Source organism: Ursus maritimus, assembly GCF_017311325.1.
Source record: "Ursus maritimus isolate PB19 chromosome X unlocalized genomic scaffold, ASM1731132v1 scaffold_X1, whole genome shotgun sequence".
In the NCBI taxonomy this organism is placed as follows: Eukaryota; Metazoa; Chordata; class Mammalia; order Carnivora; family Ursidae; genus Ursus; species Ursus maritimus.
In genome coordinates, this window is record NW_024423319.1 from 107483612 (window position 1) to 107506400 (window position 22789).

The 22789-nt window shown below is 37.1% G+C and overlaps 1 protein-coding gene across 4 annotated transcripts in view; it reads right to left on the reverse strand.

Annotated features, from left to right (window-relative positions):
• CNKSR2 (connector enhancer of kinase suppressor of Ras 2) overlaps window positions 1-22789 on the reverse strand; it is a 292411-nt gene that overhangs the window by 56829 nt on the left and 212793 nt on the right. For all 4 annotated transcript variants that reach the window (XM_040633558.1, XM_040633552.1, XM_040633548.1 and 1 more), the window contains 2 exons: window positions 3175-3223; window positions 2585-2757 (listed from right to left, as the gene is read on the reverse strand). In XM_040633558.1, the coding sequence (XP_040489492.1) occupies window positions 2585-2757; window positions 3175-3223 (222 nt within the window). The remainder of the gene's footprint in view (window positions 1-2584; window positions 2758-3174; window positions 3224-22789) is intronic.

Consider the following 22789-nt stretch of genomic DNA (forward strand, 5'->3'; position numbering starts at 1 on the left):
TTTGAACATTTAGAATACTACAAATTAAGATACACGCAGAAATTTTGAAAAATCTTTCTTAGAATGAAGATAGAAAATTCTTTAAATTGTCAAAGTGAAACATGTTTTATAAGTAATTTTCTCACCAGAACGTATACGTACTTTCATAACATGTAAAATAACTTCAGTCCACATTCACCATTCATAGTTTTCTATAATTTTTAATGTTCAGATATAAAATACATCAAAATTTACTAATGCAATTCATTTTCTGCTTCCAAAAAAGTCTTTTATCAAACCTGAATTAAACATGCTGTGTATTCAAGATTTTATAAATGAAATAGGTTAATCTGATTTCAAATATCTACCTTGGTATGAACGCTATAGTATATAAAAGTTATTTTTTACTTGGACAATTGAATGAAATCCATAAAATCCTCCTCTCTCTAATGTGGCAAGGAAAAACAAGATAGGAGAATTACCCAAAATCTGTGTCAGATACAAGTTATTCCAACTAGGCGAAGACTACCTTTGGCTAAATCCTTTCATTGCTGTTGTCCTTTCATGGTCATGACCAAGCTCCTCAGACTTTTATTCCCCCAAACTTTGATCTGAGCTCTTATCAGTTTGATCTGGCTCTTTATATATCAAGTTCAAGTGAGATTACACCCCCATCTGCTATCTTAAAGAAAAAAATACAGATTCTCAATTCTTTTAGTATGTATGTATAAATGTAAAACTTAATAAAAACCTGGTGTTACTAACAGTGACTGAAATTTGTGTTATAAAAGAGAGTATTATAACTTTTTCAGTATTTTTCAATATTCGAGTACTTTTTTTTCTTCCAATCTTGGGGTAAACACAATAGTTTCAAATCTCTTTTTCTATTGACATCTGCTAGATCAACCTTGATATCTTTAACATAAAAATTCTAAATTTTGAACTATTTAAAATATTTTTGGAGTAGATATGATCTTACTATATAATGATGTCATGAGGGATTTTTAATTTCTCCTAAAAAAATCACACCAAGTTATTCTTATAATGTATACTATGGAATTATTCATTCACTTCTCACAAGGTTAACATAGTAACAACTCTGACTGAAACTTAGCTACAGTTCAATAAAAAAGGGCCTCAGTTTTTTTTTTTATCGCTTACACTTTGAAACATAGAATATAATATAGCATACAGCAGACAAATCTAAAAGTGAACTTAAAGAGAAACGAAGACTATATTTTGATACTATTTGGTTGGCAAACAAAAAGTATTTGATATATGTTAAATGAAAATATTGGTAAAGTTTTTTTTTATATCTAAAATAAGATACATTTAGTGAAATAGAAGACTTTTTAGGTAACTGTGTGATTGGCACAAATAATATCAAAAGTGCAGAAAATAACCAAATCTTTCTATATAATATAGGCATTTATATTAAACAGCAAAATGTTACTTTAAGATTTTACAAATTAAATAAGAGGTCAATTTGAAAAAATATTACTAATAGTGTATTACTGAGTACTGCATGTATGCCAGGCATTGTTCTATGTGGGCTTTACATGAACTGATTCATTTCATCCGTACGATAGCCCAGTGAGCTAGGTACTATTATTACTCCCCCTTTTTGCAGATGAGGAAACTGATGCATAGTAACTCAGGTGGGTTAAGTCTATTCTCTTAACGATAACAAACACAACTCCTCTAGATATTTTATGCTATAATAATAAGAATAATTATGTTGTTAAATTATATTTCAAAAACTAATCTTCAAATGCAAATTGATGAATATCTTAACATAACAGTATTCCTGTAAGACTATTTAGCCAGCACACTATATTAAACCATGTCCATTTTTTGAGAAAACAAGTTAACAACAGAAATTATTACAAAAATCTTAATAAGGTGAACCGATAGGTGGTTATGGCAAAAGAATGAAAATAATTGCAGAGTCAAAGAAATATCAACAAATAAGGTATACTCTTGCATATCTGTTGTGATAGGTGGTAGGTTATGATATAACTACTCTGGATAAAGATCTGTTTACTGCAAATGAAACAGGAAACCATAAGAACACTTTAAATATACTATATACACTCTCCTCGCCCCACCCTTAAATGGGCCAAATGAAATGAATACTTGCAGATTTCCCAAACTAGTCTTCCAGTTCACGTATTCTTTAAGAAAAACAAATTCATGTGCTCTTAATTTACTTAAATTATTAAAGAACTTCTTTTCCCCAAGAAAACAGAAAAAAATTTAAAACTTTGAGCAAAAATGAGACATTTAAAAATCTATTTCAAATTCCATGTATAATCCTTCTACTTAAGCTATTGCTAGAATTAGTTTGGTATTTTGAATTAGATACACAGAATTTTACCTGTGTTGTGTTTCAGATATGTTGCCACATTCGAATAATTGAGACAACTATCTTACCAGAACCCCCAAATGCAATCATTTTAAGAAGGCAGATTAAAAAATAGCTAGTGGAACTCTCCTGAAATAGCATTAAGGTAGTTATATGATTTTAAAATAAAAGTCCCCGAACAGTGATTCTTTGGGTTAAAGACAGAAAGTGGATGAGAAAACAAAATGTGCTTTGTCTTACCTCCTCATTAATATACCAATATAGGGATGCATCCTTTAGGACAAACCAATATTTCTTCCATTTCTGTGAAAAATAACTCTTTGCATCTTTCTTTTTCCAAAGCCAACCCTCACAGTCACCCCGGCCAAGATCTTTGCAAGAAATTCTTCTTTTGCTCTTGCCAGCTATAGGACCTAAAGGCAATAGTAGATAAAAATGTTCTTTAAATTTTATACAAGTGTGAAGGTAGAAGATTAATCTGTAGTTCATAAAGGTAAGTCTGGGTACTTAACAACCTTAAAAATTCTTATTTTTACATTGTATCAGAATAGAAAACTATGGAAATCTTTAATTCTTTTCCCCCCACCTAAGTGACATGCAATGGAATCAGAGGTGTGTAATCTCAGTCTCTAAACCAGTCGAGACCATTTATTGTAAAAGGTACCCATTCATCATAATTGACCTGAAAGAGAAGCTGGCCTTGGCAGCTCTTGCCAGGGGGCTGTAATCTTATAAACCACAATGGTCAAGAGAGGATGCATGAAGTATGCTGGTGATTATCACAGTGTAAACTAAGTAGCTACATATTTCGTTTCATTTCCTTTTCTTACCTTTGTTTTTCTTCTTTGATTTGTGCTGCAGCGAGGACTGCTGAAATGTCTGAAATCAAAGGAAGAGAAGAATGTTATTTGATACTCAGAGTGCCGTCCACAGTGCTGGCATGCTGCACAGAACTCTCGAGAGCTGAACAATGACTCTGAACCCAGGTCAGAGAAAGCACTTTGTTTTTCCAAAGACTCAAAACAAATTCATATATATAATCTCACTTGGCTTTCTAATCTCCCATGAAGTGGGAAAGGATATTATCATTGTCTTTCTTTTGTAGGCAGAGAAAGCAGGGCACAAAGCAGTGGTGAAACTCAGGGCTTATATATATATACACCATATATATACAGTACTACTTTTTACCTTTTTGAAATGGGTTTATTGTGCTTTCCCAGGCAATATCTCATTTCATTCTCACAAGGGCTTATGAAGTAGTCAGGGAAATACGACTCTCACTTGTTACTTTGAAGTTCATTCCCTTCCATAAGCTACCAGCACTTGAATGAGTATTTTCTTGTCACACCTACTTCTGTTACTAGGACTGGCAAGTAATCTTTGTGTAAGTGATGTCAGTACCTTGGCTCCTCAGTTCCTCATCTGCAATGATCTTTACTTCTCCTCTCCTCGGCTACCCATCCCCCTGACCAGGTTTGTTATCTTAAGCACGTGCAACTACTGCTTCTATTACTGACATTTTATGTGGCCCAATAGCTCCAACCCAGCCATTTTTAGAAAATCTTCATTGAGACATCCAATTCGTCGACCTTACCACACTTTTGTGCCTTTTTTCCTCACTCGGTTTTCATGAGACATCATTATAATCATTATGTTGAGCCATGCTCTCTCCATCATACTTGCCTGGCTAAACAACCATCTCAGCTAAACCCATCTGTCTGCACTATGCTAAGTACCAGAAAAGCTTAACGTCTTAAGAGAAAAACCCACAACTGTATTGACTGGTCTAGCTTTCAATGACTACAAATCACTGGGTCTAGTCAGGCAGTCTACTAAGCTACACCGTTGTTTACTGGTATAATGAGGTTAATTATGTTCACATGATTAGCTAGCTAACAGGGTACAGAGATAGCATGTGTAATTTCAATTCACAGATACTCCTTCAAAATGAATTTTAGGTAACAAAATCTTCTTTCTCTTTACAAAGGTATGCCTGTAAGGGGTAATTGGATTTTGCTTACATAAAATTCGCTGGTCTTGGTTTTATACAATACATTTGTATTCTGTGACGTACTTTCTTCTTTGGTATCTTTCTTCATAAAATAACATTCTACTTATATAGCAATTTTCTTGTTTTGTATATGGTTTACTTAATTCTCATGAATATGGTATTACGGATGGATACCAGTCCTGAGGATAAGGGTCAGATAATTTGCTGATATATGGTGTAACCCAGAAATAATCACCCTCAAAGCAGTGGAAACATGTCTGTACGTGGTGTGTGTGTGTGTGTGTTTATAAAACTTTGCGGGATTCAGAAATTCATAATCAATTTTGGAGAGAAAACAAAAGATAAAACCTGTTATGCTGTGTTGATTTTCTTGAGTGCACTTTATTTCAAAATAAGAGCTTAAGTAATAACTCAGGCTAGTGTGCTCAAATATAGGTAATTTACATATAGTTATTTTCCCTAAATTGTTGTCTGTAAAATTACTGATTGTTTTTTTTTCTTTTGTGTTTCCACAAGTACTAATTATAATCTTACAGTTCATTATTCTTAAAAATGAAAAAGATGGGGGTGGTTTGTTTTTAGGGAGCTACATGTATAACAGACAACTTGAAAGAATTGAGTTATATAAGGTGCCTCCTATGACTTTTGCATGCTATTCCTTAGATACTGGAGGTCTACTTTAAAATCTACACAAAAACATATTTTATGCTCTCCAGGCCTTCTTTTTAATAAGAGTATCTTTTCTTTCCCTGAATAAAACCCGTGTTGTTCAAGGGTCAACTGTATATGCTTTTGAAAGTAATAGGAAAAGCAACGAAAACTACAGTGAAGGAACTAGCTCTCTAGAAGAGAGTTAATACAGCAGGCTTCAGGCTACTACCTCAGAGGGGCCTGCTTGCAAGGTTGGCTCTCAGCTACCATCTGGGAACTTGGATGGTAAACAGTTCCCTATACTGACATGAGCTTCACTAAGCAGCAAGAATGTTTTGCCCACCCAGGGACTAAACACCTGTTTTTCTTTGGGGAATCTAGAATTTTTGTACTTCCTAGACAGAGGATGTCTCTATGACCAATCCAATAAAAGCGTTTGGTGCTGAGTCTTTAATGGGCTTCCTTGGGCAGAGACACTATACACATGACTGCATTGTTGCTGCTTGGGTGAGAATGTATTCTACATGATCTGTCACAGGGAGAAAGCATAGGAGGCCTGCACATAGATGTCTCCAGATCCCATAGATGTCTTTTTTCCTTACTGCTCTGACTATACCTCCTTGCTGTGTCACTGCAGTAAATTTTAGCTGTGGGTAGAACTACATGCTGAGTCTTGTGAGTCTTTCTAGTGAATCAAAGAACACTGGGTAATCTTGGGGACCCCTGAAAAAGCCTCATATTCAAAAGAGTTCTTAAAACTTATATTAAAAATTGTTCATGGTTTTTATGTATAAATAAGCTCTTGACAATGAAGGTTTCCTCATGTCATTAGCAATGGGTGATTAAGCACTCCTGAGTTGCAAATTTACAATCCTGTGTAGTCTTTTCTAGAACTGATGGAATTCTTCATTCTGAATGACAAATATTTAATTGGTATCACTTTTTTTCAGTTTCTAATGATATCATGAAAAATGTCACATAATCAAGACATTAAGAACAGACCCATGACTATAATGGCTAACACAGCAGATCATATAAGGTGTTATGACTGAAAAAGAGGCCTGAAATGTTTGCTTCCATGATGATGAATTCTTTTCTCATAACAGTGAAAATTTACCATATATTTTATATTTGAATTTTTCTTATTAGCTTCAGATCATCCTTCTTCCAGGTTCATGCTCAAGTATATCCTTTAGAAGTTCTTTCATAACAGTCTGTGAGTAGCAAACTCTTCTAGATTTTTATGTTTAAAAATATAAAAATCCTTCACTCTCGAATACTAGCCTAGCTGCACATAGAAGACTGAGTTGAAAATCATTTTCCCTCAGCAATTTGAATATATTCCTTTATTTTCTTTTGGCCTTTATTGCTACTCCGAAGACATCTGTGGCTATACTGTCATTTGTCACAAGTTGTCTTTAGTATCTCAGTAGATTTTAAAATATTTCTCTCTTTATCCCTGATATTCTGCAATTTTACCATAAAGTGTCTAGGTTATAATTTCTTTTAAATAATCCTATTTCACATTCATTGTATTGTCCTTGAAGGTATTATTTCTTTAATTCTGAACAATCTCAGGCATTATGTCTTCAAATGGTCTTCTTTAGCAGTCTCTTTCTTCCCTCTAGACATATGTTGACACCTCTCAATTTATCAACTTATCCTCTAATATTTCTGCAATGCTTTTTAGGTAAATTCATTCTGATGTCTTCTAGTTTCCTAATTCTCTCTCTTATTGCATCCAGTCTTAAGTTTATCCTATTTATAGAATGTTTATTTCACTGACTATATTTTACATATCCAGGATGTCTAGTTGGTATTGGCTCTTTTGAATATCCATTGCTTTTAATCATCCTATTATTATTTCAAAATTTAAGTGCTTTTGTGGATTTTCCATAATTTGTATTTAGTAAGGGAAGAATCACCCAAGTCCAAGTCACAGTTCTGGTCAGTGGCTGTTTTTTATTCAACCTCCCTACTCATGGGTGAGGAAGCTCTGCTTGCTTTCCCAGTTGGCTTCACTCAGTGAAGTCAATCCTCAGTTTCCTGATATGGCTGCAGTCCATTTGTTCCCTCATACCATTACAGTGGACTCCCAGGCATCTTTACTTCTTTCTGGACTCAGAGCCTACCAGGTATGTGGCTTTAGTTCCATTCATCACTGAGCAATTTTCTTCTTTTTTCTGGTCCTTGGAGACTAGATCTTACTTTTGACCATGATCAGAACCTTTTATGTGTTTGGAGTAGGGTAAGTGTGTGAGTGAGTGAGTGAGTGAGTGTGTGTGTGTGTGTGTGTGTGTATTTAAAGCATAAGCTCATAATGTTTATTGACCACCAAAAATAGATTCCTTTTGTAAGCATTTGAGATTAACTGCCTTGAAAATGTATTTTTACTTTATTTCCTAAATTATCATTTAATAAAATCTTTCTTTTGAAAAGATTTATTTATTTACTGAGAAAGAGAGAGAGAGAGCATGAGCAGAAGGAGGGGCAAAGGGAGAGAAATCCTCAAGGAGACTCCCTGCTGAGTGAGGAGCATGATGTGGGGCCCGATCCCAGGACCCTGCAATCATGACCTGAGCTGAAACCAAGAATCAAATGCTTAATCAGCTGAGCCACCTAGGTGCCCCTCAATAAAATATTTTAAATTCCCTCACTAATACTTTTTGCTTATTGTAGCGAGTGTCTGGGTGAAAGTTCTTAGAACTTTCTCCCTAAGAATGTCTACAAACTCTGATCTTTAGTAACGTATGACTTCATATTGTTAGCTAGGACTTCTTGACTGAGCTGCAGATTTCCTAACTCAATAGATTTAACGTGTACAAAACTGAGCTTCTGATACTCACCACCTGTCAACCAATCTGCTCCTTTCCTGGTCTTCTACACCTTAGTAAATAGCAATTCCATTCCCCCCACCCCCACAAGGGTTCCCATCCAGAATCTTGAGGTCAACCTTAACTCTTTTTTTACATCCCACAGCCAATCCACCAGCAAGCTATATCAGCTCTGTCTTAAATATTGGTTACAGTATGACTTTTTCTTACTACCTCTACTAGTAGCACCCTGGTCTGAGCTACCATCATCCCTTACCTGGATTACTGAAATATTTCCTCACTGTCTTCCCTGCCTCTGCTCTTACCTTCTCTATTTTCAACACAAGAGCCAGAGTGATCTTGTTAAAATATGATTTGAATCATCCCTCTACACAAAACTTTCAACTGGCTTCTCATCTCACCTTGAATTTGAATGCCGAAATCCTTGTAATGGCCTTGAAGGCCCTGTATGGCCCGGTCCCTTTGCCTCCTGCCCCTACCCTTGCTAACTTTGCTCCAGCCACACTTGCTGTAGCTAGAGCATGCCAAGTAGAGGCCCGTTTAGGGCCTTTACTCTTGATGTTCCCTTTGTCCGAGATGTTCTTTGCCCAGATGTTGTTGTGGCTTACTCCTTTAACTTCTTCAAATCATTACTCAAATGCTTCTTTTTTAGTAAATTCTTCCCAGGCTTCCTTATCTAAAATGGTTATTCTCATTGCCCTCGATACTTCCTATTTCCTTTCCCTGCTTTATTTCTCTCCTTAGCACTCAGCATTACTGAGAGTACTTATATTTTTTGTTTATTACCCAGTTTTCCCTCCAAATATAAATGGCACGAAAGAGGAGTTCTATTTTATGCACTGTTTCATCTTCTGCCTAGAACAGGGCCTAGTACAGAGGAAGTGCTCAATGAATACGGGTTGAGTGAATGGAAGTTGAGCAAACCATCAGCAAAGAGCATAGGATGTAGTCTTAATCAGGTGATTGTTTTAACTGAAGAAGTTCTTCAGCGGGGGAAATAAAAAAAACAGGTATCTCTTCTCCAGTAATCCACGTATAGGTCTGTTCTTTAGTAGGTTGTTTCTTTTCTTAGATAAGAAATATTTCTTTGTATCCACTCTCCTTTAGCATTACTTGTACCGAGACAGTCTTAGTGCACTTAATAGTTTAAATTTGAATTCAAGATGTGGCTGGCAAAAGGACATTAAATCTGTGTCAAAAGATATATATGCAAATAATTACATGATGAATTATGAATGGGTGTGTTGAAATCATAATTCTACCCATAAAAATAGAATGTGCTAAAATAAAAGGCCATTATGAAAGTATTGTTGATCCTCTACTTAACCATGGCGATGCATGCGATAGTATTCTGTTTGGCTATAAAAGATCCCTTTTTCAGACATTTGCCTGAAAAGACCATTTATCTTTCATTTTGTCCACAGATGTTCTGTTCAAACTCCATTCCCCCCTCTTTTGGATGAGGAAGTGTGGGGGAGGGTAATTTGGGTCATTCTTATCCTGAAACTTTCAGAAGCACTTATTTTAATTGTGGAAGAAAATGACAGTGTCTGTGTTACATTTTGAAAGCTCAGCTACTATTAAATTCTTCTCAAGTTGCAAATTGCCACACTTATGGAAAAATTTGCAATCAAAATACTCTCTTGTTGCAATATAGCAACTTCCTCTTACTGTAATTTTCTGCAAAGTTCCAACATTTCTGCACTGACTAGTCAAACCAATAGCTTATTTCTTATACATAAGAAAAGAAGGTGCTTAGCAGTTTGAAACACGTGGGATAAATGATAGCTACTTTCACATATTTAATTTTTAAATAAATAAATGTCTTTGAGATTTAAATATTTCACAAAGAAAAGTATTTTGCCTTACTTTCTCATTATTGCCTGCTGGCAGAAAAAAGGTCTAAATATGAGAAGGTGGGGTAAGATGCTAATGGGACTAAATATTAAATCAAGAACTCTTCCACTTACAAGAAATAAGAGCACAGAACTGAACAAGTGTGCTGTTTGTGGTAGCCTTGCCCATTCTGCTGCGTGAGAGAGCAACTGCGAAGTGGGTGGGACAGGGATGAGACACTGCATGCACACGGGGTGTCTGAGTACAGTGGCGTGACGTTGCTCTGGATTCAGTAAGTTTACTCTGACTTTATATTGACTGAAAATGCTTCCACAGGCACTCAAAAATAAGCGTGCTTTTCAAAATAATAAGTATGCTAATAAATTAGCAAAGAATAAAAAGGTAGTAATTGGGGGGTGGAATTTAGAGGTCAAACTCATTAGGTTGGGCAGAATCAATGTTTCATCAAAAGAATGTCATATGTATCAGATTCTAAAGGAAGGAAGTGATTGAATCTTATGCAGAATCCCATAAGGTGATTCCTCTTTTCCTATGGGGTGGTAAGGTAGGAAGAAGAGTGATTACTGGTGAGTGGTTGAAAAGGGTAACAAGAATCACCACCCTTGGGGGGTGCCTGGGTGGGTGGCTTGGTTGGAGAAGCGTCTGCCTTTGGCTCAGGTCATGATCCTGGGGTCCTGGGATGGAGCCCTGTGTCACGCACCCTGCTCAGCGGGGAGTCTGCTTCTCCCTCTGCCCCTCCCCTGCTCATGCTCTCTTTCTCTCTCTCTCTCTCTCAAATAAATGAATAAAATCTTAAAAAAAAAAAAAAGAATCACCACGCTTGTGAAATAGGGACTGTCATTCTTGGGTCACAATAATTATCATTTACTGAGGGCTTCTGTGTCAGGCATAACTTTACATCAGTTATTGATCTTAAACCTTACAATAAACCTCTAAAGTAGTTATCATTAACCCCATTTTAAAGAAGAGAAAATTGAGGCACAGAATGTGTAAACAGCTTGCTCAGGACCACACAGATAGTGGCAGAGTTAAAATTCAATCCCAGGTCTGTCAATCCCAAAACCTGTCCTAATCACTCTGTGCAATACTGCCTCCCAAATAAGTATTCTGTAGTCATAGTAACAATGTGAGAGTAAAGAAAAACTGCTTGTGACACGACGACTTCCACTTGTGAAAACCTCTCATGACATGTGATATAAGTACATTGCTATGTGGAAAGAAAGGATTCTATAAAACAGAGAGATACTAAGGATAACACTTTATTATTAATGGAGATAATTCAAACTGGAAACATTTTATCAATTTTTAATTTTCATGCTTTTGCCAATTTTATTTTAATTAGCAAGTTATATTGCTCTGTGGATTAAAATAAAGATTTGCAGGATTTTTCTTTTTTGGGGGGGTGACCATTAATCATATGCTTCATGAGAGGAGCTCTCGTGTTAACATTTTAATTTTGCAAATTAGATAGAAACTAAGGTACAGAAAGGTAATAAGGCTCAGCCACGTTAGACAAGGATGAGACTGCAATCACATTTTATTCAAACCTATTAACAGTGTTAATTGAACTCAGTGCAATTAAAAAACCCTATATCAATACCGGTGAGGGAATCAGTGATCCAAATAAGGCGAGCCTGCCTCTCCACTAATTCTTTACACAGGAGAATTCTCTTGGAGCTGATTCATTGTGTTATGCAATTTTTCACCTGATACACTGCTGATTATTATGCAATGTCTTAAAATTACTTGGTTCACTTTCTCAAGCTGTGGTTTCTAACTACTGTATTAGTTTCTGTGAAGGCAGAAGCCATCTGCTTTAGCTCACCAGGCTATACTCAGCTCTTACCAAAGGACCTGATATAGAATTATCTGTTGCAAGCATGAATCAAACAGTTCCTGACCACCTGTGTGTGCAGGACACTGAGGCTTTGCATTACGGCATCTTGTATGCAATCTGTCAGCACCTCCTGTCCCCTCTCCCTTCAAATCATAGCCAGACTCCAACCCCTCCTGACCACCTCTACTTTAGAGCCCAAGGTTAAGCCACTATTATCTCTTACTGGAATCGACCAGATCCTACATTATCTCTCTGCTTCCACACTTAGCTCAGCCCCTTCAGTTTATTCTCAACACACCAGCTGGAGTGACATACTTCTCAAGCCCATGCTTCAGCAAGAATGGAATGCTTGGGACTACTGCAGCAACACTGGGGTAGGAATCAGGAGACCTGACTTCTAGTTCTTCATATTCTAGTCCATATTCCAGCCCTATGATTGTGGTCAAGTCACTGAACTACTCTTGACCTCTTTTCTTCATCTGCAACATCAGGGATTTAGACCAAATGCTCTGAGAATATCTCACAGATCACTAATTGTACATGATTCTGACTTTAAAATGAAGGGAAAAATGGCTAGTCACCAGTGTACATCCAATTACTGATGTTTTAGGAATTATGTATACCCACCATCAGTGTCAGTCTTAACACTTAATGCTAGATTATTCATTGAAAGGCGCTTAAGTTTACGTGTAAACTGCACCATGTATGGAAATAACTTATTGCCAGCCACATTAGATACAGCTATTTTTGGGTGCTTGACTAATGTGTACAATTAACATAGATTTTGTACGAGATAGAGGCAGAAAGTCTAAACAGGTGAAAAGCAGAACTAGGGCACAGTTCCTGCTCCTGACACTTCTATTTGACAAACTGTTGACTTCTGGGTGTCAGAGAAATCGGGGTAGGCTTGCCCATCTTTTGTGACAAAGAAACGTTTATGACCAGGAAAAACAGGGAACCAGATTTTCCTTTTGAAGACTACTCAGTGACAAGGAAATAAATTATATGTAAAAGAAAATAGAGAAATAAATAATATAAAAATAATCATTTCCATGAGAAATGCACAAAACCTAAGAACCTCAAAAAGAGGCCACTGTATATGGCGTGATAATGCTGTCAGCAATGATATGACTGGATCAGAATTATTGAAAAATTTTCCCGGCTATTGACTTACTGGCTTTACTTAGAAGAATATGAAACTAACAGCTTTTTCCGGATACATTTATTTTTAGGTATGTTGCTGTGATATATTGTACAGATTTTCTCATCATGAAATTCTTGCCACGTCAGTGTAATTCATTCCAAGAATGCTAGCTTTTATCTAAATACCTTCATGGCTAAGAGTATGTTTATATCAAGCTTTTATTCTGAGATTTTTGCTTTTAGAGAGTAGACAAACTCTCTAAGACAACCACTTCAAATGTTTCTACATCTGTTAGTTTTGCTGCAGTTTTCTTGATCTGGAGATTTTTTTTCTTATCAGAAAATCTTTCAAAGGGAATACTGGATAAAAATAAGAGTTAAATTTAGACAGTTTTAAAAGTCATTTTATATGCAATTCATTTTATAATAAAATAATTGAGAAAGATAAATCATACTCTTCCTTCTCTTCCATTCTGAACTATCTAGTAGGACATGATTTTGAGACTAAGAAAGCAAAACCGTTTTTATCTAACAGAAGGGAAAAAAGGACTTGATGGGAAGTTTTTTTTTTTTTTAAATTCTGTGTTTGCAGCAGGAATCAAATCATCATTATGCTATCAATTTAGATGGCGTTTTCCAGAGTCCTCTCTGCAGTGCTATGCTCATCTTGTAAATGAGAAAACTGAGTAAGAGAAAGAAAGCAATTTATGCAAGCTCAGATATGAAAAATTAGATTTCTACAGGGCCTGATGTGTGCCGCTACTTCCCCAGAACTGGTTGCCTGAAATGCACCTAGATTAGGCTGGGCTTGTTCTCAGCCCGCTGGTGTGGACATTTTGGGAGGACGGTTGGAGGAAAGATACTAAGAATATCGGTGCACTACCATAGTGCGAGACTGTATCACATACTCCATATATACTCTTATCACAGGAGGCAAAGCTCTTACCCAATTATAAAAACATATATGGGGGGCACAAAGGAGTAGAAAACACAGTAGCCTTAAAAATATTTTTATAGCAAACAAAGAAGTGGATTTCACATGGCTCTTTCTCATGGCAGTCGTCTAATAAAAAATGAGGATGTGATGCTAAAACACAACTATGTGAAGGAGTTCAGCAACTGGTTAAGGTAACATGGTCGAGGTGTTGGCCTTGTGGTACTCCTCCTCAGAGTAGGCAAAGGACTTCTTAAAGGGAGTGGTGAACGCACTGTATTAAGTAGAAACCTCTTTAGGTAAATTAGATGTGGTATCCTAATTACTGCTTCCATTAGTCAATCTCCTGACTGAAGGTAGATAAATGACAATTTGAAGTTATATTTTCCAATATATGCTTTGGAAAATTAAGTCAGTGGGCTGTAGGGATGATACCTTCATAGAGGTGGGCTGTACCTTGAGTCCGCTCCAGATTTATGGTAAGTTAGAATTTTGCACTTGACCACTGATTCTCACGCAGACTGTCACTAGAGAATTTGCAAAGCAGATTTTGCCTGGTAGGCACCTACAGTGGCCACAGAAAAGGAGACCTCAATGTGGTGGCTTCCTGCTGTGTCAACTTAGCAAAGCCGGAACTACGTGTCTCGGAATTCCCTTCTCTGTATGGTTCTAGCTAGGGCGGGCCACAAATCGATTTGCGAGCATTTCGGAGAACACAAGCGCAGCGGCAGCCCTGCTGCTCTGAAGGCTGGCGCAGGATGTCACTCACACACTTTGTCACTGTTCTGCTGCTTGTTGGTATGGCTCAGCAGCTGGGCCCACAACTTCAGCTCTTCCAAGTCCCGGACGAGGAGCCTGTGAATCTCCACGGCGTAAGGCACCAGCTTTGTTGCTGAAGTTGGAGGCAGGCTTCCAGTTTGTGCTCATGGGTTCTAGTTTATCTTGCTCTCCCTGGCTTCACATCCAGATTTTCTTCACGACTGCTGCCTCTGCTGAGGCATCTTAACTAGCTCCTTAACTGAGTAGGATCTGGTCCTTTATTTATGTTACCTAGTGCTTCTTCTTCCCTGATTGGAGCCTAACTGATACACTCATTAATGCCCAAAGAGAACGTATGCTTTTGTCCTGGAAAGCTTTCTGATTTGCTCATCAGGAAGTAAATTCCCCTCCATGTAAATGAATTAATTTCTTTTCCATATGGCATTAAGAATAGTTACTTCGTGCCCAGAACAGTGGGAAAAAAACTTCATACACAATGTATGATTTAATTGTGAAACAACCAGGTTAGGTAAGTGTTATCCTCTTTTTAATGATGAGAAACAGATTCACAAATGTGTCTGGTTCATACAGCTGACTTCCAGCTCATGTTCTAGAAGTACAGCATTATTCTTGGCTGTCTGAATCTTAGAAAAGGCAATTCTCTTCTTTAATGCTGAGCCCTTTTACTCGGAGGTGGTTAGATATAAGAACCACTGCCTCAAGGCTGCTCCAAATTTATGACAACAAAAGAAAGTCTGAGAAAATAACTTAATCTCCTATTTCTTATAGCAGGAAAGTTTGCATCTAGCTAATTTAAAATTGTTTGCATATTAAGAAAAGGAACTGGAAACACTCATCTATTTCTCAACATTCCAGATGGTTTTGGGTTCAGGTCTATTAGGATCCTGTTCTTGGCCTAGCCTGATATTTGCAGAGGTATTAAAAAACAGATTTAGCAATATCATTTAGAACTGAGACTCTAGGTTGAGTTTGTGCACTTTGGCCCACTGCCAGTTGCTGTCTCAGCCAAAAGCCAACGAAGGGTCCATGGAGGCTGCAAACGATATAACACTGTTCTTGGAAAAGTTTTCTTCAAGAAAGTAGAATGTAACAGTAGTCATTAACTGTGCCCTCAACTTCATTCTCATATAAGATATGGGCCAAGAGACACAGACGTGGAATTTGTTAAGAGGAATCTTTGTATGACATTTGGGTATATATACCAAATCATTAGACCTGTATTGTGGAATCAGGGGGTGATAAAACCATCAAGGGGGTAATATATTTAGGATTTGGGTGAAGAAAATAAAGTGATACAGATTATGATTCTTCAGTCAGAAGAGGCTTTAAAGAGTTCTAGGGGTAAAATAGTTTTACCTGAAGTTTCACTAAATTTGAGATGCTTGATTAAATGAGTTATAGTGGTGAAATAATGTGGGTAAAACGATTATGGGAGCAAAAAAGGCCTACTGCCAACAGAATTTGAGGATATTTTTCTGAGGCTATACAGCTGGAAGACATAGGTCTACAACATGAGAGAATGGGACTTCTTTGCCCTCTCTGATCAAGGCAGGTATGCCCCCAAATATTGACCTTAACAAGCAAGCCAAAGACCTCTCATCACAATTTAGGTTTCACTTAATTTTTTCAAAGGCAACAAGGAATTTGTAATAAGATTCAAACTTAATAAATTTCAACTCAATAAATTCCTAATTCAATTCTTTTGAGTCCTGTTTTGCATGATGCCTCACTAATGAAGCCAGATTTTGTCTTTTGCTTCCTGGCAGCCATTATCTAACTGGGAACTAGCAGCATGAAACCCACATTTGTTCAAACATGAAACTGAAAAGACTGGCTTCAGTCTTAAGCAGGGTGTCTTAACAGTTTTTGATTGTGGCCCCGTAAGACACACCAACAGACCCCATGGTCCACTGGTCCCCACTTTATGACTATGTAAGTACTGTTGGATATGGATGATTCATAGTATCATTTTTAGAAAACCGTGAGTAATATGAACGACAACATGCTACACGGTAAAGCAAGCAACCTAAAACAAATGAAAACCCAAAGTGATGAAGTCTAACAATACTTTATAATGAAAAAGAAACAGCAACTGAAAACTACGGATAATTTAAAACAAATCCTAATGACATATCATTATAGCATTCCTCCCGAAAATGGTGGGAACCCAGACCATCTACACTTGTGCTTGTGCAGTAAGAGCATGACTGCACCATCAGTTGCATGGATACTAGGCTTTTTGGAGAAACAGTGAACTAGAATATTTGGTAAACTCTATTGATGCATTATTTTATGATTATTCAATTTATAACCTTTTAAAATCATGTGGTAGGTTATCAGTAAGCAATATCTAGTCACAGGTGAAAATGAAAGTCTGTGTCATTATGTGTCACCTGCCCATAAGAAACAAAGAAAGGACCTCCATTTCTGCATCAAGTCTCAGCCATTAGGAGCTCTTTGCCAAGGACAGCTGATATGTGGAGAATCACTGCTCTAGTAAAATGGTCCATGGGAAATGCTTTTCACGGTATGCAGGGCTTTACTGAATTTGACATTAACACTCTAGAAATAATCAAGTCATGCGCAGGAATCAGAGAGTACATACAAATACAAATACAATAATGTTTACAATGGATATCTAACATGTCTGCATGCACTCTGGTGAAGAGACACATCATGTCACACTGTACTATGGCTGTTGTCCAGGTGGGTAAAGTGAAAATGCAGAGAAAGTGGTAGTTATAAACAACTGTTGGGTCAGAGATGGCTTTTTAGCCACTAAAATTTAGTTTTATTTTAGTTTCATTGATCTTGAAACAATGCATCAAATAGGGTAGTGATTAGACAAACCAACATTTATGACTACAGATACCTTTAATTATAAATGTTTATATCCTGACAGTACAGCATACTTCGCATCATTGTGATAATAATAGCTCTTCACCAAATACTTATGGGTAGAAATGGCTTTATTCATCTACAAATGTGAATCAGACTGCTTGAACTCACATTTCAAGTCTGCTACTTTCTAGCTGTGGGACCACAAGTAAGTTAAACTCTGTGTTTCACTTCTACAAAATAGACATCATAATAGTAGCAACCTCACAAGGTCAATTTGAGGATTCAATGAGATAATGTATATAAAATTTTAGCATAGGAACTTAGTAAGCAATCAATAAATGTCAGCTACCATTAGTAGCAGCACTTACAATATTATTATTAGTTAATATATATTCCACAGCACTTAGATTGGGCTTTATAGATGGTTGACACTATTAGAACTGCTATACAGTTTCTATTAAATTATGTTATTTTTTTTGGAGGGGCGATATAGTATGCCAAGAGGCAGACTGCTAATGTTCAAATCCCAGCTCTACTCTTTACTATTTATTTAATCCATGTGCCTCAGCTTCCTAATCTATAAAATGGGGATAACACCAGCACCTTCTTCATAAGGCTGTTATGAGAATGAAATGAGTTAAAATTTGTAAATTACTTAAAAGAATGTCTGTTTCATAATGTTCATCTACTTGTAAAGTTAAAAAAAATGTCTTTTAATGGCTCTCCGCCTCCTTCTTTCAGGAGTTTTACCAAAAATACCTTCACAAGTTGATGAGGATGGCTAAAAGTATTTATTAGAAGTAAAACAACTGAAAGTTGGCCGTTATATCCTAAGTAACTAAGACAAATCACGTAAGTGTTGGAATGTTCTGAAAAGATTATCCAGATTTTTGAACACCTACTCTAAATCTGTTTTAAATAAGCCATCTGAAAGCACATTAATCAGTTTCTGAAAGTATACCTGCATGTTGCCTGGATCCATAATCAAATTTTACTTGTTTTGGCATCTCAGCATGTAGATTTAAAATAAGTTATTATTTTGTTTATGGTTTAGTTTATCAACTTTAATGTGAGAGCAAGTTGTCATATGTATATCTTATTAAGGAAAAAAAAAGACCTGAATCTAATCATTCTTTATCTAAAAAGTCTTTATCTTAAAGGCTTTTATCATTACATTTGAATTTCTGTCTCACTCCCTCTCCCTCTCTCCTCTCTCTCTCTCTCTCTCTCACACACACACACTGCTGCCGGCCTTTTCTTCCTATGCTCTCAAGGTCAGATGACAGCTAACGACTCCTGCATTTTCAGACAGAGAATCAGTGAGTAGGTAAAATCAAGTTATACTCTTTTGAAAAATACCTTAACATGCTTGGCTGACAGGTATATTGTGACCTCCCTAATGAGATGGCAGTGATAGGAAGCAAGCACGAACGAGCTGGAACTGAAACTCTGAGCTGGAATAGAGGAGGTGGGCTGGGGACCAAGGGGGAGCTGATCCTGTTGCCCCAGCGGTACTTGTGAAGCAGGGAAGTCTTGTAAATCGCCCTGATGAAAGGTGCAAACTGGGACCTGCTTTGATAGGAAGCCCAACATGGTAAGTATAAGTTAACAGGCGCTTCCAATACTCTTTTGAATGGGTGGACAGCCAGAGGTAGGTTGCACATGGTGTGTCTTCTGTAGCAGTAAACCAGTAAAGGCAGGGTTCCAATTGTTGGAATGAAATGGAATGTTAATCAATAAACCAAGGAAAAATTCAGTAATACGGACTAGATAAACACGACAGAAGATATTCAGAGTCCGAGGGCTCTCCCCAGGCACATGGGACACTGAGCTATGGTAGTAAGTTCCTGGCAATTTCCACTACGATTACACACCAACTGAAGGCCTGTTTGTGCTGGGCAGGATGTGGAGGTAGCTGTTTGCAGGATGAAGACGCCAACTGAGAGATCCGGAGAAAGGCAGTAAAGTTCCTGTCACATTCACTCACTTATTCATTTATTTGTCTCATATTTACTGAGCATTTATAAGATACTATACCTGTATTAGGTGTTGAAATATAGTGCTGAACAAAATGGAAAAACTTTCCTTTCTTGTCGTGAACATGGACATGCCCTCCCTACTATGTACAAGGGAGAAAGACACTAAGCAGATAATCACATAAATAAGTATATAATTACAAATCATAAAAAAGCTTTTGAAGAAAATATAGAGGGTGCTAAGAGACTTTAATAGGAGAAGCTGATTTAGCTTATAGGGTAGTGACCAGACAAAGCCCTTCTTTAATTTCAGGTTTAGATGGGAGTCAGCCAGGGGAAAAAAAGGGTAAAAGCATTTTCAGTATAGGGCATAGCATATTAACAAAGGAAAGAGGTAGCAAAGACTAGTGTATGATCAGAGTAGTCAGAACATAGTGAGTGATTTCCTTTTAAACAATTACAGGAAAAATACATATACTGGAATAACAAATATATGGAACTAATAAAAACCTATATTTTACAATACCACAAACTTCTCAATTTTCTTTATTATTATATTCACATTTCTGCTATAATTGCTAAGAGGAAGGAGTCAAACAGTGAAATCAAACTGTATTTGCCTTGCTTTGTGTATTTTTATTGGGCTGCTTTCCAAAATAGACCAATGGGGATTATAATCTAAGACTGCTTATGGGGAACCTCCCTTTCCCTCCCCCACTCCACATACACAATACAGTTTTTTTTGATAAACTGTTTAAAGGGTATTTAACGTGGATATAATCCTGCTATTAAATTCAACTAAATTTTGCCTAAATGTGAACTCAGACCATTGGGAGATAGTATATCACAGCAGAGATAGCAACCTATGAAGTTCAGGACTCAACCTTCAGAGTCCTCTTCCACTAGTCCATTAAAAATGGCTGTGGTGAAGGGGGAATGAAGCATGAGAGACTATGGACTCTGAGAAACAAACTGAGGGCTTCAGAGGGGAGAGGGGGGAATGGGATAGACTGCTGATGGGTAGTAAGGAGGGCACGTATTGCATGGTGCACTGGGTGTTATACGCAACTAATGAATCATGGAACTTTACATCAGAAACCAGGGATGTACTATATGGTGACTAACATAATATAATAAAAAAAAACATTAAAAAAAATGGCTGTGGTAACCAAAGGAATAATTGATAAGAACGATTAGTGGTTCATCATGAAGGTGATTAAATATTGATATTGATCTTGTGTTTCAGGACAATTTAACGTAAGGAAAAATCCTTTAATTCTTAAATAGGTGTACATAAACAGATTAAAAAACCAAGAATTCCTGTGAAATATAAGACACAATCATTTAAGCGTATGTTGTTTTGCCTCCAAGGTCCAGACAATTTTAACTACAATACTCCATAGTCTCAGCAATAGATCATGCCAAAGAACTACTTGTGCTTTATAACAACAGCAGATCTGTATGTTTTTCTGAACTTAATAAAAAATAGTAACACAGAACAAAAGAGAACTCTGGGTACAAGTCAATCCAGATACTGAAAATGTTCTTAAAATCAACAAATGAAGGCACATGTTTCTTAAAGTCAAGCTTTTTCCAAATTCGTGCAGTTAGTCATTAAAGCATAAATTCATTTGTGTAAGGAATGCCTACCATGCATAGGGAAGCAGGGTAGAGTGTGCAAAGACCACTCAGGTAGGTGATCTGGGTTCTCGTCCTTACTGTCACACTTTTCGCAGCACAGCTTTGGGTAAATCACCTAACCTTTCTGAGTTTGAGTTTTGTCATTTGCCAATGTGGTTGTTGTGAGGTTTGAAAGGCAACAAATGAGGAAGCCCCCTTGATAACTGTGAAGATAGTAAATAAGCACAAGGCTTATAACCTCCTCACGGGAACTTAGAGCCTAGTGAAAACCCTCTAACGTTTTCTCTTTTTGAACATTGGTTATAGGCATTTGAACATTGATTAGGCATGCACTTTGGGGCTAACAATTATTTAGCTTCTTTTAAAGCAGACAATAGAGTTAGAAAGTGTCAAGCCTCTACTCTGGGATTAGTGGGTCACTGTTACATGGGAGGACTACACCGCGCCCCGACAACTAACAATATTCCTTACTGTATGCTGTTCCTCTGTCAAAAGTTAGTTGGGATAAACATCACCTATCTGGGAAATACCTTCTTACAGACTCAGGTCACATAATAAAAGTAGGAGGCAAAAGTAGGCTGATTTCTTTCTTAGAAGAATCTTCTAGAAGTGAAGTTACTAGACTTGGTTCTTGATACATATAACTAAATAATGCCCTTCAGAAAAGTGGTAACAATTTATACTCCTCTACAATACTCAATCCTCAGGATATTCCTCATTACCAGTTTGATTCACCATTTACTATCTTCCATAAATTAATAACTCAAAATCCACAAGATTCATCTATTTTCCTTCCTCACACAGTATACTCCTGTCCAGATGTGCTTAATAGGATGGCAAAGGCTGAGTGTTTAAATGTGCCTTCAATGGCTTACTTCTCCTCTTAGGATAAATCCAAACTCCTTAATAGTTTACATGCTCTGGGTGAAGCAGCCTCTTCTTCCCTTTCCAGCCTCATCTTCCACTACCAACTTCCCTCTCGAACAGACCAGCTGTCTCTTATGTTTAGGTCTTTGTTTGGACAACATTACTTATGACCGGAACACCAGATTCTAGAGGGAGCTCAGTATTCAGGCAGAATTTCTGACTAGTGACAGCAAAAGTGGCCCCCTTCATACAGCTGAAAGTACTGATTTCAGACTGACTAGAAATGACTGTGGCAAATATAATCATTTGATTTGTCAGTCACTTAGGGGGGCAGGTTTTGATATGGGCGCTATCTCTTAGAGAGGAAGAGGCTTGGGGAGGGTAGAGAATGAGCACCTAGAAGCGCTAATGGCTCTCCTACTTCTGCCCAAATAAATGAAAATATTTTTCTACACTCTAGTTTTATGAGAGAGCTTTAGAATGAGTAAGCAGATGATTTAAAAGACTGGCTCAGAAAAGTAACTCAAGTAGAAGTTGTTAAATCTTTCACACCTTGTATACCTAGATGGTACACCTTTTACTGCATTGGCAGATTAAAAATTTTTGATACTCTGATCACCAAGCACGGTTGTCCAAATTACTTTAAAACTTGCAATCCAAAGGCTCGTAGTAAGAAGGTATAGTTTCATTGGCACAACAAATTCCCTTTTAACTAAATGGCATACAATGGGTTGATTTTGTCAATCGAATGTTCTGGCTAACAGTATTCTCAGCCTCCACACTGTCACTGTCCTAGTTTCTCATCATCTGCCTGGCCTGGGCATAATGGCTCTGACTTTGGCCTCAGACCTGTTTCTCAGTACTCTGCAACCGAGAGATCCAACAGTCCATTTGAGTCCCCAGCTCAAACTTCTTCAGCCATTTCTTTTTTAAATCACTGCAAGAAAGAGCCCAAGTTCTTTATTATAAAACTCCTGACCTAAGTCCAGTCTACCTCTCTAGGCTCATCACTGCCCCCTCCCCACATTCTTTCCCTCGATTTTTAGCAAACCAGTCATTCTAAGCAACATGAA